The following is a 16,606-nucleotide window of genomic DNA, read 5'->3' on the forward strand; positions in this document are numbered from 1 at the left end:
TCACTCACGATGATGAGGAGGATGAAGTAGATGAAGTTGTAGAAGGAATGAGCATCCATCACAAAGTACATGATGTCGACCCAGCCCTCCAGTGTGATGACCTGGGGAAGCCAAGAGGGACAGGCTGACTCTGGGCCCACTAAAGCCTCCTCCAGTCTCCTCCAGTGGCCTGGGCACCCACTCCAATTCCAAGAGCAACCACTCTCAGGCTGCACCACGTGCTGGGGCTGGCTTCTGGGGAACGTCCCAGGACCCCGGTGGCCCCACCTGGAAGATGGCAATCCAGGCATAGCCGATGTTGTCAAAGTTGATGGCGCCCTTGAAGGGGTTGTGCTCGCCTGCGGAGCAGTTGGTATAATACTGGTTCCAGTTGACACACGTGGTGTTGCTGGAGCTGTTGTAGGCCTCGTAGTCCAGACCACAGGGCGGGCCGCCACCGCCCTCCCCGCGCAGCGTGGGCACGCTCCTACAGGACCGCATGCCGTTCTCACGGGGCTGGGAGCAGATGAAGGGACTCTCGTCTTCATTCTCTGTCTGGTAGTAGGGCTCCAGGTCCACACTCAGGGGACTGCGGGATGGGGACAGCCACAGGAATGAGGCTGAGGAGCAGGGTTCTCCATGGAGGGAGCCAGGAAAGGAGAGCTGGTGTGGGTACATGGAGGCATGCAGGGCGGCAATGGGAAAGGGACGGGGCAGGGGCAGGGATTTGTGGACAAGGGATACCAGGAGGGTGAGGGCTGAGTCAGGAACTGCAAGAGTCAGGTGCTGCAGGATAATACCCTGGAACAGGGATTTTCAAATTTCACTACCCATTAGGACCACCGGAGGAATTTATGAAATCCTTGTCTCCAAGTCAAATCCCAGTCCAGTGTGATCTGAATCTCTGGCGGGGCCACCCAGCCATCGGGAACTTTTAAAACTCTCCAGGTGATTCCGACGTGTAGCCAAGTTTGAGAATCAGATGTATCTCAGATATGACAACAGATACGTAGATGGCAACGGGAAGCCAGGGAATCGGGGAGGTCCTAGCCCCATAGTCATTCCCAGGTCACCCTCCTACCCTGTCCACCACTCACAGGCTGAAATTCTCAGGGAGGAAGCATCGGTTTCGGAGCAGCCCTGCCCACAGCTGGACACCAACGATGCCGAAGATGAAGAAGACGAAGAAGCAGAGCAGCAGGACGTTGCCCAGCATGGGCAAGGTGTCCAGCAGCAACGTGACAAGGATGCGCATGCCTGTAGGGGCAGAAGCCACGCTGGGGACGCCAGGCTGGCCGAGCTAGGCTGACTGCCAAGGGCCTGGCAGCATTCCCAGAGGGGCCCACTGGGGTGGAGGTGGCCCACCTCCAACTGGAGGGGAGACCAACAGCCACCTCTAACTCCCTGACAGACCCTGAGCCCCCGGCCTACATTGATCGTGCACAGTACCACCACCAACAAGCCAGTGTGACTGTGCTCTGAGTTCCATGGCATTCTCCCAACATCATCCCGGGGTGGATGATATCACCCCCAATTTACAGATGAGAAGTCTGAGGCTCCCTGACATGACGTGGCTTGCTCAGTATCAGAGCTGCTAAATGTAGGTGCCAGGACTTAAATTTAGGCTCTGTGCTTCCAAATCCTGCTCCCCGACACAGGCAGACACACACACCTCCCACTTCCTTCTCTCACTAGACATAGTCACCTGACCTTTGTAAGTTATCACCACTGGGGTCATTGGGTAACTGAGGCAGAGAGCTCCAGGAGGGGCATTAGCCTGCAGGGATTTTACTTTGAGAGCTGGCTGCACAGCGGGAGCAGCACATCACCAGGTTTCTGAAGCCCCCAGCCCCGAGTCAATGCCCTGCTTGATCCAAATCCTCAAATCAGGATCCAAAGAGACACAACCTTGTTTTCTCAGGAGCCCATCAGTTAACAAATCCCCCAAGAGGGAAGCCACTGCAACCCCTTCCCCAAAAGCCCTGTTAGGGATCATTCCCCCTCCTCACTCCAGGGCTAGGACCCAGCAGCTGGTCAAGCCTGAAGCAGCCCTCAACCTAGCAAGCCTTTGTCAAGCAGGAGGATCTCTGGAAGCTGGTTCTGACCATCAAAGTGCTGCTAGGGCTCCCAGCCCTTCCAGGACAAAGTTGCTAAGCAGCGGCAGCTCGTTAACCCTCTTGGTGATGGCAGTCGCCCTGCCCCCACCCCACCCTTCTGGCCTTCTTGCTCAGTCCTTCTCCCCCTTTGCTCCTCCCATCCCCCTTCAGCTCTTCGGTGTTCTAACTGAGATCAATTCCTCAGGGTTCGCATTAAGGGAATTACACTGGTGGTTAGACAGAAAGGTCTATCAATCTGCCAGCCTGCACCTGGGGCGGAGAGGAGGCAGGCATGCCCCTCTTCTGGAGCTCCTGTTAACAACAACACACATCAGAACCCCCCTCCCAGGACACACACAGCATCTCTGCCCTCCCAGAGGCAGCCGCATAACACACACACACACACATACACACACACACACATACACACACACACACACACATAGGGCTGCTGTTACATCAGTATGTCAGACACACAGTTGGGCACAGAGCCCCAGGAACATGCTCCCCCAACCCCCACTTGGGGACCATCTGCAGCTCATATAGGTTGGGGAGTTGCAAAGGGGGCCTGAGCAGAGGTGGGGGGGCAGGACGTTGGAGAGCTAGAGCTGCCAAACCTTCTCTGGCTCCAGAAACCAATGCGGTTTAATTTAGATAATGGTCCCGGCAGTCACTGCAATGAGTTGGAAGAGGGTGGGAAGGGGGAAGGGGATGCAGCCAGAGCTGAGAGGCTGAGGCATGGAGTGGCCTTGTCTTGAGAGAAGTCACGTTCGGCGTGGCCAGTGTGGTCTCGCCAGTGAGAACCAGACTGCGTGAGAGGATGTTCTGGCCAGAAAAGGCCATTAGCACTTGGCACCCCCTGTTCCTGACTTATCACCTGTTCCCACCCACCCTTATTCCCTGGAAAGGGTCTCTGAAATGTTTCTGAGATTCTGACCCAAAGTCAGGCTAAAATGGGGTGAGGGGGACTCTTCCCAGATAACTTTCCCAGGGCCACAGCCAGGGGTCTGCTTGGTTCCAGTGACCCTAGCTTCCTGCTGAGCTCAGCTCTGCCGTGGCTGGCAGCATGAGTGGTCAGGTGAGGATGCAGTGGTGGGTGGAGCCTGAGACTACTTTTCCTCTTGGGGCTCTATCCAGGGGCTGAGAGCCGAGGGGTCACTCACTGGGCACCCGGTTAATGGCCCTGAGCGGTCGCAGCACACGGACTGTCCTGACAGCTGAGAAGCTGACGTTCTGCAGGTCCAGTGAATACTCCAGCATCCTGCAGGGAGGGGCCCAGAGGGAGGCCCTTTGAGTCTGAGGCCACCACAGTGTCAAAAGAGGTCAATGAAGAATCCTGCTCTGGGGTCCTCCCTCTCCTCCTCTGAGGGACCCTAAAGATTAACTCTATGTCTGGGGAGTAGGGCCATCCCCAAAAAAGGACAGACCCCCCCCCCACCCTCAGAGAAGGTAGAAACAGGAAGAAGACCTTGGAATAAAGAAAAGTACAGACCAGTGAGTTTGGGCATGACAGGTTTGGCCCCTGAATGGATTTCAGGGAGGAAGCAGAGCTGTGACTGGGCCAGGGTGGGGGCCCATCTGATCCACTGCTCTCTGACCCCCCAGCCCGGGCCCTTACCCCGCAATGACGATGAAAAAGTCAAGCCGGTTCCAAGTGTCTCCCAGGTAACACTTCTTCCCAAAGATGCCCAAGGCTACCATCTTCACTACCATTTCCACAGCGAAGAAGGCAAAGATGAAGTCATCAAAGGCCTGATGTGTGGGGAGGAGAAGCTGCTGAAATCGAGAAGGGGGCGGGGGAATATGCCCACCACCACCCAGCCCCCACCAGTTGGGTCAGGGCCTCTTGCAGAGAAGGAGTCTGGGCATTATGATCAGGAGCTGCCTATACACACACACACACACACACACACACACACACTCACACTCACCTGCAGGATCCGGCAGCGCTGGGAATCACAGGCGATGTCCTCACAGGGCCGGAACATGCCCAGGGTCACACAGTTGAGAAGAATGACCAACATGCTGATACGCTCAAACCAGGTATCAGGTGTCAAGGAAACAGCCGGTGGAGAGGGCTGGAGCTGAAGCTATCCCCCACCCCAACCCAGTCCTGCCCTCACACCTGTGCCTACAACCTCCCAACCCCACTTGAGATGCAACCAGGTATGATGGGAGGGCCCTGGCTCACCTTGGTCATCTTTCCTCTCTGGACCCAGCTTGCTCATCTGTAAAGTAAGAAAAGCCATAAATACCCTGACTATTTGCACAAGCCATTTGGGGAATAGAATTGATCGTGCTTGTGGAAATGCCAGACACCATGAGTTTGCAGCTGAATTTGATCCTATTCTCTCCACCTCACAGGGTAGATGTGAGAAGCAAGTGAGATAATGTATGTGAAAGTGTTACACAAACCTAAAGTCAGATTATATCTGTCTTACAGTTTACCAAGCACTTTCACACAATGCCACAGTTGACGCTCACAACAGCCCCATGGAGCATCCAAGGTAGATCATTTTATTCCCCAGAACCTAAGGAAACTGAGACCCAGAGAGCCAAAGTCAGGCTGACGTCATTCAAGAAGCCAGGACAAGACCGAAGTTTATGCTCTCTTGACCTACGATGCCATCTGTCCTCTGAACACCATAGCTGCTCAGGCAGGCAGGGAAGGGGCTGTCTGACTGTCCTGGTACCAGGGAGAGAAGAAGGTCCACAGCTACAGCCCCCTTGCCACAGAACCAGAGCCCAAGGTTCAAAGCCCTCAGTCACGTCCATGCATTTCAACACTGAGGCCTCACGCCATGCCAGACACTGTGCTCTGGAGAAACCCCAGTTCCCAGAGTGGCCCTGATGCCCTCACACATTCTCGTGCCTTCCAGCCCAGACAAAAACAGCAAGCGGGAGGGGAGTTCCTTCTAAACCCCGAGTCTTCCCATGTGGTGGGTCCCGTGGAGGGACTCATTTTCAACCCACCCGTAGGAGAATATACAAGATGGCCTTTGGACCTGAGAAGGTTCCAGGCCCCAGACTCACAGATAGATGACCAAGCAGCCTACTTTTCTCATGGAAAATATGAGCAAGGAGGTGGAAGCGGGAGTGGGCAGGACAAAAAGGCTAGAAACAGAGTGGGAGATGAGGAAAGGAGACTAGACATAGGGAACGGAGGTAGAAGGGGATCATGACAGCCCTATAGCCAGACTCAAGAGCACAGAACACATGGAATCTTCCTGTCTTAACCTTACTTCTAGAAGAAGATTGCTTTAGCTAGGCATGAAGAGGCCAGCAGGATTGTCCAGGGGCCCAAGGGCCTTCCTCCCAGCTGATCCCAGCCTTATCCCATCTTTGTCCTGAATCTCAGGCCACACCCCCACCCAAGGCTGATGACTCCTTCAAGCCCCCTGCATCCCTCCTATCCCCTCTTCTGTCACTCAGGCTCTTTTCTCTCAGATACACATCCCTGTCTACCACCTGTCCCTGGTACCCTAGGACTCCCATTGAGACATTGCAATTTCCTTACACTCCACCCCTTTACAAGAATGAGAGTTTAAAGAAAAAAGTTCTAGGTCTTGGGGGTAGGTAGATAGGAGGAAAAAAAATTTTTTTTAAATGATCTGTTTCCATGGAGCTGTTTTCCTGAGTGGAGTCAGAGCCCAATGGATCTCACCCCACAATGGGGGTCAGCCAGGGGTCACTACGGAAAAGGGGGGATAGGGAGGGAGCCATCATTTGGAAAGAAAAGAACACAATTACCCTCAAGAACTTGTGTGAGTTCCCCAGGCTAGTCCCTTCCTCTCCTTGCAGAAGAGGAGGGGTCTGGGAGTGGCCCACGTGAACAAATATGTCTGCATGAGGGAGAGTGGATTGTTCTCCTGGGAAAAGGGGCTCCTAGGACATCTGTTTGGATCCTTCTAATATCAGCAGCTCCAACCCTATTAAGTCATCCATGCACTTGACTCTTCTCTGTTGATGAGCTGGGGGCTCCTGGTGGGCAGGGGCACTCCTGTGTCTTTATATCCCACTCCAGGGCTTAGTGTAGTACCTGGCACTTATCAGACGACCAGTGCATGGGAAGAATGAATGAATGAATCAGTGAGTCTGCCAGATGTCTCTCTCCATTCATGTTCTCCTGTCCCATTTCTCTCAATAGTGATAAATTTTAACTATGGGGATAAGAGCAGAGTTGAGGACAGGAGGAGATACAGGTTCAGACCCAGGCCTCATATACACAGAATCTGCAACCTAATAACCCTACATCCAGTTCTTAAGCATAGAAGTCCCTTCTTGAGGGTCCCCTTGGCAATTTGGCCTATTCCCAGGAACTTCTGCCTCTCCTTCTCTGCCTCTCTACCTCTTTCCTTCACTGTAGGTGAGCATAAATGGAAAGGGAAGACATCAAGACACAGGAAAATTTGGGACACTCTGAATAGAAGAATACTTTTAATTGGGGGGGGGTGTCTTTCACCCTTCTCAGGTTGGGACTTGTTTCCTTGGGAACATGGCAGTATGTCACTGTGTGATGTTCTGTTGCCATAACAACAGGAAGATGTGTCACCAGGTGGTGTGGATTTGTTGCCATGGTAATTAAAGAGACCCCCTCACACATGATTTCCCCTTACCCAGGCTGACTGTCTTGTCCTCATGCAGGGAAGAGGAAATGGGGAGACCCACAGGTTATCAAGTTGGGGGAAACCATGTGACAGATCCCCATGGTAACCAAGGGAACGGGGGACACTGGTTGCCATAGTGACTATGAGAGACCTGTGCAGTCACATGTCTACTGTTGCTATGGAGACTGTCCGGGCTGGAGTGGATCCCAAAGGGTGGGGGGAGGAGGGAGGAGGATCTTTCTTCTCCCCACAACCCACCATCAAAAGCGAATAAAAAGGAAATGGCAGGAGAGGCACCCCACTTCCATCCCTCCTCCTCCTCTTCCTCCTGGGAGAAAGAAGTAGAGCATGATATCTCCACAAACAAGTCCTCTCTGTGAGGCTTTATCTAAAGAGAGCAGTTGCCTAGCAGTCGTAGGCTGAGGGGGGCAGGTTGGGGTGCCTCCAGGGGTACAGGGCTCCAGGCATGAACTGAGAAGGGAAGCGGGCCCTCCAAACCGCCTCATTCCCTCCTAGGAGTCTGGAAATCTGAGACTGAGGAACACTGAGGAGGAAATGGGCCTGGACTCAGGAATCCTGGCCATCTAGTGAGAGCTGGAGGAGTGGGATGGGGACCAGTCTATGCCCCATCCATCCCACAGGAGCTAGTAGCCTCTGGATTCAGGACTCCCTACAGAGCACAGTGGATACAGGGGTTCGGCCTACTGGCTTGCTCCAGGGAGGCGGAAAGGGGGATTCCCCCAGCTGAGCACCCCCTCCTGCAAGCCTGTTTCCTTGTGTGCCCCCCAGCTTCAGTGTGTGGGTGTGTAGGGAGAGAGGTTTCCAGCTGAACCAAAAACTGAAGCCGGCAGAAAGGCAGCCAGCCCCACCCAGAGACAGAGACGTGAGACAGAGACACAAGGAGAGACAGCCGCTGGAATCTTTGGGAGGGGAAATAGGCCAGAAATCTGATTCAAATGTCTGTGACTCTGTGTGTGTGTGTGTGTGTGTGTGTGTGTGCGCGCGCACGCGTGTGTGCGCATGCCTGCGTGTGTGAGCAGGGTGTCTGTCGCCATCCTGGCCAAGGCGGGCAGGGCGGGGTGAGAGCTGGGGCGGGAGCAGGCGAGGGGTGGGGGGGGCAGTGTGGCGGGGGTTATCCCAGGAATGGCTCCAACTGGCACTAGGGGTGACAGGGAGTCCCCCAGCAGTGTGGTGGAGCAGAGTGGGTGGGAAGGAATGTGTATGACCCAGAGGGAAGGTGGGCCGAGGACAGAGGGAATGTCAAGGGGTGCTCTTCCCCCCAATTCCACTCATCCCCAGCCCCTTTCTCCCCAGAATCCCCTTTGGGGAGCCTAGAGTTAGAAATGGTAGGAAGGAATTGGTGAGAAGACAAGAACACCTCTCCTGCCGCCCCCCCACTCCTCCACCCCACTTCCTCTGAGCACTAAATAGAGAATCCTCCCTAGGTAAGAGAAACAAGCAGACTTGGGGCACTGGGACAATGTCAAAGAAGACTCCAGAAATTCCTGGGGCCCCCTCCCTTCTAGAGACACACATCAGACACACACAGTGACGCAGTCACACACATTCACATTCACTTCTGGAAGCCATTAGTGCTCCTGCCATTCAGGCCTCCCCCTTCTCCTCCCCCCACTCCTGGCAGGCTCCCCTCTCCCCCTCTGGCCCCCTCCCACTCCCCCTCTCTCAGCATCCCAAATGCCAGCCTGTGATTTCCAAATGAGAAAAAGCTGTGCTGGGCTCTGAGCTTGGAGAAACTCCTACACAAACTTCCAGATGTGACACAACAGCCGGAGAGGGAATGCTCAGGATCTCCTTCCCGGGAGGGGAAACGCACGCCCTCACACTTGAAGAAACACACACTGGAAAGGCCAACACTCCCCTATAACCTGAGAATCGGGAGCCTTTCTGCCTCTGGGTTGACTGAGCCAGTATCCCTGCTTTCCTCAACACCGACACACATACTTCTGAGCCCCTCTTTCTTTTGCTCTCCTTCCACCTTCCCTAACACACACATTCTCTCTCTCTCCCTCTCTCTGTCTGTCACACACACACACACACACACAGTTTCCTACCTGCATCTAGATCTCTCTAGGAAAACTGGTCTCTTAAGGAGGTTGAGAGTGAAGGGGCCAAAAAGAATGTGCCAAGAAAAGGCTAACTAGCTTTAGTTAGTTGGTGGGTGTGGGGGCGGAGGATATGTCCTTATGTCCCTCAGACTCAGAGGTGCATGGGGAATCTCCTAGAGCCAAGGGAGGTTTCATAGATACCAAAAAGAAAAAAAAGGGGAAGGCTAAGGCCCAAAAGACAGTACAGAGCCCCTCTGTAAGTGAAAACACAGGTTCCCCTTGGCACTCGGGTAGAATGGGAGCAGTGGGGACATGGCTTAGGCAGTCCCCTTGCCAAGATATTGTTCTCAACACTCTCAGCCAACTGAGGCTCAGCTACTAATCCAGATCTAGTAATGTGGGTGCCCCACACTTCATACTACCACTCCCTAGAGTCTGCCTGCTCTCCCACCCTCCAGGTAAGCGCTGGGGCTCCTGCCTCTCTTTCCTCATTCCAGCCCTTGCCATGCCCCTTCCAGGAAGGCATCTGCTATCTGCTGTTGCAGACCCTCCACTGCACATGCAGACAGAGCAGGTGACAAGAGATGCTAGCCAAGAGGTCTGTTGGGGGCCGAGTGGGACAGGAAGTAGGGAGAGAAGATCTCTGGGCCTCCCCAGGGACCCCTGAGAAGGAGATAGGGACTGGTGGTTTTTCCATTCAGAGGGGCTGGGCAATTAGGGACAGAGAGAAGGGGTGCCCAGAGGCCATCCTTCTCAGCAACATTCTTTTCCTGTCTCCATCTCTGCTACACAGAAAAGATGCTGAGGCTGGGGGCTCGCAGCTCAAAATGTGCCTATTCGGCAGGACCACAGACCTCTGAGGCCCCCACTTTCCTTTTTCTGCAGCTCAGACAGAAAAGAAAAAGAGGTAGGGGAAAGGGAAAGGGTGTGATGAGGGGAGCTTCCCAAAGACCCACGAGTGTAGAGCATGGGGGTGGGGGGGACCCAATCTCACATCCTGCTTTGCGCACTAGAGGCAGCAGAGCTGCAGAGAGTGAGGGCGGCACCAGGCTTCCCGCACCCCCTTCCCCAAAGCAGAGTCCTGCCCGGACTCTCAGGGGCTACAAGGGAGACCTGGGGTCTCCCACCCTGAGTCCCATAGAACCTTAGAGCTGGCAAAAAGGAGCCTGGGGAACAATCATGACCTGGATGGCAGCAGAACCCGCCCCCCAACCCACCTTTCCCAGGAGCCAGGAATTAGTCAAGCAGAGCTTTGTGCTATCCATTGAGAAGGCTGGGGGGGGGGTCTCCCCCACCACTTCAGACTGGGCAGAGGCTAGGGTGCAGTGCTAAATCCATCTACCTGGAATGTGGGGCATGCATCCTCCAAACCTGTCCACAGAGTAGACACTGGGGCAGCAGACCCAAGTCTTCCTTAGCAAACATTGGCAGCCTTACTGTCCCCCAATACTTTCATAGGGCTGTGGTCTCCCATACCTGCTCTGCCATTAGCTGAAGCACTCTATTTGTGAAAGGGGAGGGGTAACTTGAGCAAGCTTAATCCCATCCCCCAGTTGCCAAAGCTCTTGCCAGGCTTTCCCTCTACAAGAAAAAATCCAGTAGAAAACTCCCCAACCCAACCTTAAACATTCCGCATCAAATAAAGAATCGGGGTGGAGGGAGGCACTCCCGTCATTGGGCTCCAGCTGAAAGGGGCTCCAGTCCAGCTCTGGGGGCAGACGGCTCCCCCTCCACCACATCTTGTTCTCATTCTGCACCCCTGACATCAGCCGCCGCCGGAATCTCCTTGTTGTGCCTCCAACCCGCGGGGTGAGGGGGTTGGGGGATAAGACCTGGTCCCCGCCCCCCAACACCTCTCTCTGGGTCAGTAAAATCCTCAGCCTCAAGGACCAGGTGAGAGTATTTGACCCTAGAATCCGCCGCAAACTTTGGGGCGGGGGCAGGAGGAAAACCCAGGAGATTGCGGTCTCCCCTCCTCCGTCCCCGCAGCTTCCTCCCCACCCCAGCCCCCAAACTCGGAAACCAAACCCTGCTCGCTAACCCGCGGTTGGAGGAGTAGAGCGCCCAAGCTCCTAAAGCTTCCCACATCTGGAGGATGACGACCCTCCTCTGCCCACATCTGGAGAGCATCCAGCTGTGAACCAGCGGGGCACGTCTCTCTTTTCGTGGCCTGGATCCCAAACCCCCAAGGAGAACTGAGGTGTGCGTACGGAGGTGGGGCTCGTCTGGGGTATCAACCGGACCTGCTTGAGTCTCTGTACCCACTCTGACGCCCCCTCCCCTCAGCTGCCCCCCTCTCAACTGTCCACCCTTTGGGCTCACTTCTCCAGCTCACCTGGCTTTTGGTTCCCTCAGGCGGAGCGACCCGCCCCCCTGCGGACCCCCTAACCCGGCCCGTCGTGCCCGAAGGATATGGGTTACAGACCGTGCGGAGACACCAGCTCCGCGGGCGGCTGTCCTGGCTCAAGTAGAAGAAAACCACCGGGGCCAGAGCCGGGTACGGCAGCCCCTCCGCCTCGGAGTCCGCGCTGCCTGGGTCCTTTTCCGCCGACCCCGGCCCCGGCTGGCCCCCGGCCCCTGACAGGTCGTTGAACCGCATGAAGCTCCGGGGCTGTCCCGACTCCTCAGTGCCCGCTCCATCCTCTTCCTCATCCATCCTCTGACCTGCCGGGGCCCCGGGGGGTCCGGAGAGGGGCGAGTGGTGCCCCTCAGAGGAGGTGTCCTCACGCAAGCGGGGGGCCCCGGCGGGGGCGCATCTGGGGGGCTCTAGGGCTCAGGCTGAGCCCCCGGGAGGGCCAGTTCAGCCCAGCTCCCCCTGCCCGCAGGGGCATGCTGCCCGCGGGGCGCCGGGTGGCAGGGAAGCCCCGCCTGGCGAGAGTTCAGCTTTCCCTGGATCCCCGGGTCCCCCGGGCCAGCCAGCCGGCTCCCCCTCACTTTGTTCCGGCTTCTTCGCTTCGCGCCCAGGCTCCGGTCGCCCGAATCGGCGCTACCTTCGGTAAAGCGGCCCGAAGATGGGGAGAAAGAAAGGGGGCGCCCGGTGGAGGGCGGAGGGTCCGGGGAGAGGCGCCCCCTCTTCCCGCGGCGCAGCTGGAGCAGGATCTAAGGGGTCGGCATCGTCCCGGCTCCGCGCCAGCGGCGGCTGGGGGAGGGGAGGAGGGATCTCTTTGGGGGTGGGTTTGGAGCGGGTGGGGGGCGGCTCCTTCCTCCGCCTCACGGCGGGCTCACAGTCCGGGAGGGGCGGGGAGACCGTGGGGGGCCGTCCCGGGCGGGGGTGGAGGCGGAGATGCCGCCGCCGCCGCCGCAGCCGCCGCGGTGGCTGCCGTTGCCGTAGCTGTCGCCGGCGCCACTGCCTCCTCCTCCGGCAGAGACGCGGAGCGAGCAAGCGAAAGCGGCGGCGAGGAGCCCGGCGCACACCACAGCTGGATCCCTCACTCCAACTTCAAGCCTCGGCCCCGCCTCTCCCCAGCCAATCTCTAAACCAATCGTCGCGCGCTGCCGGCCCCGAGCCGCGTGCCTATTGGTCGGCCGCCGTGGCAGTGCGGGCGGGGGCGCCCGGGGAAACAACCACAGCTGGAATCCGTTTCCCATCCCAAATCCCAGGACCGCCCCTCTCCCCTCCCCTTGCCCCAGGGTCCGCTCCCGAAGGCTGGAGCCAATCAGACGGCTGCCCAGACCGAACCCACTTTCCAATTGGCCGCTGAGGTCTTCGGGACTCCCCTAAAGGGAGCCCCGGGGACTCAGACTATTTGGCGTGGGGTCTTGCTGGGGTAGCACCACAGTTCCCCGGCATTCTTTGTTCAGGGACCCCCCGAATTGGATCGCAGCCAGAGGGCGGAGCTCAGCTCTGTACAGGAGAAGAAGGGATGCGGGAAGCAAGGGGTGGGAGTGTGATCACAGTCTCAGAGCGAAATCCTGGGTCTCCACCTGGTTAATCGCCCACCTTGTAGTAGAACCCAGAAGTGGGACTAGGAAAAGGGAAGGCGGAGCAGGACTTCCCGGGGGGTTGGGCGTCAGACTAGGGGGGCAGGTCTTGGGGAAACAGGCGGAGCCTGAGAAAGACAGAGGTGGGCATGGTCTGGGCGTGGCCTTCGTCAAACAGTCTTGGGTTTAAAAGTCCTTCTCTCATGCTCTTTTCTGAACTTTGACCCTGACCTCTTAACCCTAACCCCTAGGCTCCGACCTCACGTTGACGCTCGAGCTTCGTCCCCTGTCCCTAAGGATCCTTTGTCCCCTGGACTCACGAAGGGGTTTCGTACTTGAAAGCGTAGCCCCAGATAGGTCGCACCGGACAGCAGAGCCTGGATCTCCAGGCGCAGCTGCAGGGCAGAGCGAGGATCCCCTGAGTGGGGACCTGCGGGGGCCTCGGATGTCTGGAAGGCAGTGGCAACACAGAGCTGGGTTCCACCATTTAATGCTGCAAAATCCCACCAACGTCCCCTAACTCTGTACCTCACATTTTCCCCTTCAAGCCCCAATATGGCTTAGGGGAGGGCTGTGCGCGGGACCGAAGCTTCGCGGTGCTGTTCCTTTCACTCACCTCAACTCTAGGGTAGTGGGTCCTTGCGGGTCTGTGCTTCTCACGCGTGCATACGCACGCGCAGACACGGGCACTCGCCCCGCCTCACCTTCTGAGTTCCGGACTCAGCTCTAGCTCTCTCCCACCGTCCACGCACCTCAGAAAGCTGTGGGTACCCAAGAACAGAGCGCCACGGGAGTGCTAGGCGCGTGGGGGAGGGGAAAGGGCATCGAGGATTAGATGCTAAGTAGCATTTCCCCAACGTCTACGGGAGATACAAACCCAGTGGCAAAACCCACCGGATCAGTCAGTTCTCCCTGGAGATCCGAGGCGCTCACACCATTGTAGACACACCGAGGGTGGTCTGGTTGACCTCTGGTACCCCCGGATTCCCGCTTTCTTAAGGCCGTGCCACCCACGCAGCCCCTGCTGTCCTCCCACCACGGCATGGGGGGTAGGGGACATCTCAGATCTCGCCAGCCGGTTGCTGGGTCGGGTGAGGAGGGCAGAACAGCTCTTCGCCTGTCGCCTCCCGGTTGCCCTTTTGCCGAATCCCGGCACTGAGTTGTGCAAATGAGGCCGGGCTCATTTGCATTTCATGCTAATGAACAGATCCCCTAAGTGCCTATTTCTCCTAGCTGGTGTCTCTGCTCTCATTCTGTGTGTGGCGCTGATCTTGAACCCAGGGACGACTTCTGGGAGAGGGGGGCTATTTATGACAAGCTCTGATTGTCTGACACTTTCTTCCCTCCTACAGGTTCACAGTCTGGCCTGTTGGCCTGCCCTTCTGGCCAGGGTCAAGACGCCCCAGGGCTGACACAAGGAGGTAGGGACTCTCATCACCAGTGTTTGCAGAGGGGAAATGAGGTCAGAGGCTTACCCAGTCCAGTGGTCAGGTTTCTCTAGTTTTCAGTAGGCCCCACACCCTCATGCATCACCCAAGGCCACCCTGATCTTTGGGCTGCAATGTTATTAAAAAATAAGCCCAGAAAAAGCGTAGGCACACATGACCATATGGATAAATTGAGATGGACTTCCTGGATTGGGGTCTTGGGGGAGACCTCTCACCTGGAATATCCTTAACCCAGTATGTAGGCACTAGAGGATTCTTATATTTGGCCAGAGATGCTCACCGGTTACCTGAGTGGGGAGTAGAGGAAGAAGGCAAAGGAAGACCTGGAACAGTCATTAACTCCAGCCCTCCAAGTCTCGGCTCTGACGTCACCTTTTTAGACTGGCTTTCTTTCTGGCAAGTGTTTAACGCTATTAAGTGCCAAGGTACTGAGGATACAGTACTGAGCCAGACAATAGTCTGCAAGCTCATAGTACTTAGTCCAGGCGGGGATTCTGTTTATGTTTACAATAGTGGAATGGTTGTCTCTGCTTCCAGGCTCTGTTACCTGAAGGTAGGGGCAATGTCAATTTTGCTCTCTGGGCCCTAGTCCAATGTTTGGCACACAATAGGTACTTAGTAAATTTTCTGTAGCTGAATTTATAACCTCAGGCAGGGAGGGGGAAGAAGAGGGAAAAGTTCCTTTCTTTGGGTCTTGGTTTCCCAAAAAATGAAGTTAGAACTGGATGTTGTCTAAGCTCTCTTCTAGGCTGAGAGATCTCTCTATATGCAGCTTGCCCTGCCCTGCCAGCCCCTAGGGTACCCTACAACCCTCAGACCTTTCCCCTCTCCTACAGCCCGTCTGGCTTCCTCAGGAGCTGAGAGAATCTTCCCATCTGCAATACCTTCTACTCAGGGATGATATAAACATCATTCTATTTGGTCACCTCAACAGGCCTGGGAGCTAGAAGGGTGGCCCCTCCCTACTTCTCAGATAAGCAAGCTGAGGCTCACTTAAATGACTACCCAAACCATGATGCTTTGTCTCCAGTGACCCTGGCCCACAGCTGCTGCAGAACAGTCATGCTGGCAGAACAGGGAGCACATAAAGGGAAGCCCACAAAGGAAAAGGGATGCTGCAAGGGCTTTCTAATCTCACATTTACCAAGATTTATATCCAGCCTTGCCCTCTTTGCAAATTCAAGGATTCCTGGGAGAACTAACCCTTTAAGGCCCTCTTTCCTCTGAAACCATTTACAGAATCCCATTGTCATGAATGGGCCTGATCCCAGGTCGGAGGGAAAGGAGATGCAGAAACTAGACTAGACGGAGAGATAGAAGACACTAGGCTGCACCCTTCTTCACAGCTGTGGCTGGGAAGCAGCAGGGAGAGATGCTGATGTGCTGAGGGCTATTAGACCAGGCTCTTACCCTCTCTGGGTCTTGAAGAACTATCCATATGAGATGCTGAAGGTACTGGCCTTACCACCTCATTCATGAGGGTCAGTGAGACACGGTGGCAAGAAGGCTGTGCAAACTACTCAGACCGTTCCAAAACCAGGCCTTGGGCTGCCAAAAAGGCCACCTGTGCCTCAGCACGCCACACCTTCCCTCCCTGCCACCCCCTGGGCCAGGCTCTTCATGTCCAGCCTCTGATTTCCTGGCATGGCTGAGTGGGCTCCAAGGAGAAAGAGGCCAGCTGACCTTGTTGGCCAGGGCTCTAATCCCCTCCAGATGGGCTGGTGGCTTGCACCAAGGACCAGCTGCCCAGACGAAGCAGACTCTGGTTCCAGGGACCATGTGTCACTATATGTGACCATATACCAGGGAGTGACTGTCCAGTCTCCTGGCTTTTTCCTGCTCCACTCCCCACTGTTGACATCTCCCCCAGAAGTGGCCCCATTTAGGCCTCCTTGTCTCTAGCAGCTTCTTTTGGCTATCAGTATTGCTGGGCTTGGGGCCCAGGAGGATGCCCAGACTCAGCAGACCCCTGAAGGCCTGAGGGGAAGCTCCCCCCACCCCACCTGTCAGCCCCATCACTCCACACCTGCCCTTCCCAAAGCACGCTTTCCTGTCTCCTCCCCTGGTGGGGGCTAGATGGGTTTTCTGGAGCCTGCAAAGATGTGTATGCCAAGGAGAGGACTCAAGAGCATCTCCCAACATCTAGCAGGCAGGAGAAGGTCACAGGAAGGTTCAGCTTACTCTGCTCAGGAAAAACTTAGATAAATTTGGGGAAGGACTTCCAACACAACAGATGCTGAGAGAGAGAGAGAGAGAGAGAGAGAGAGAGAGAGAGAGAGAGAGAGAGAATTTTCCTAACTGGCTTGCAAAAAGCAGGGGATGAACAATCTGACCTCTTGCCAGAGGCCTCCCCACTTCCTGATGAGGGGTCAGGGCGGGATGGATCCCCTAAAAAAATGTCTTAGTTCTGATAGCAGCTGCTATCAGAACCATGAACCATGAACCATGGCACATGCAATATTGCCATCATCAAATATAAAGTGTCCCTT

At 56.0% G+C, this 16,606-nt stretch overlaps 1 protein-coding gene across 30 annotated transcripts in view; it reads right to left on the minus strand.

Moving 5' to 3' along the window:
• The window catches only part of Cacna1g (calcium voltage-gated channel subunit alpha1 G), a 62,775-nt gene extending 51,371 nt beyond the window's left edge, over positions 1-11,404 (minus strand). For all 30 annotated transcript variants that reach the window (XM_026386919.2, XM_026386921.2, XM_026386915.2 and 27 more), the window contains exons 1-7: positions 11,163-11,404; positions 4,007-4,118; positions 3,694-3,827; positions 3,239-3,336; positions 1,077-1,236; positions 268-568; positions 9-101 (exon numbers count right to left, since the gene is read on the minus strand). In XM_026386919.2, coding sequence (XP_026242704.2) covers positions 9-101; positions 268-568; positions 1,077-1,236; positions 3,239-3,336; positions 3,694-3,827; positions 4,007-4,118; positions 11,163-11,404 — 1,140 coding nt within the window. The remainder of the gene's footprint in view (positions 1-8; positions 102-267; positions 569-1,076; positions 1,237-3,238; positions 3,337-3,693; positions 3,828-4,006; positions 4,119-11,162) is intronic.
• Between the last annotated feature and the right edge of the window lie 5,202 nt (positions 11,405-16,606).

The sequence above is a fragment of the Urocitellus parryii genome, chromosome 7, assembly GCF_045843805.1.
Source record: "Urocitellus parryii isolate mUroPar1 chromosome 7, mUroPar1.hap1, whole genome shotgun sequence".
Classification (NCBI taxonomy): domain Eukaryota; kingdom Metazoa; phylum Chordata; class Mammalia; order Rodentia; family Sciuridae; genus Urocitellus; species Urocitellus parryii.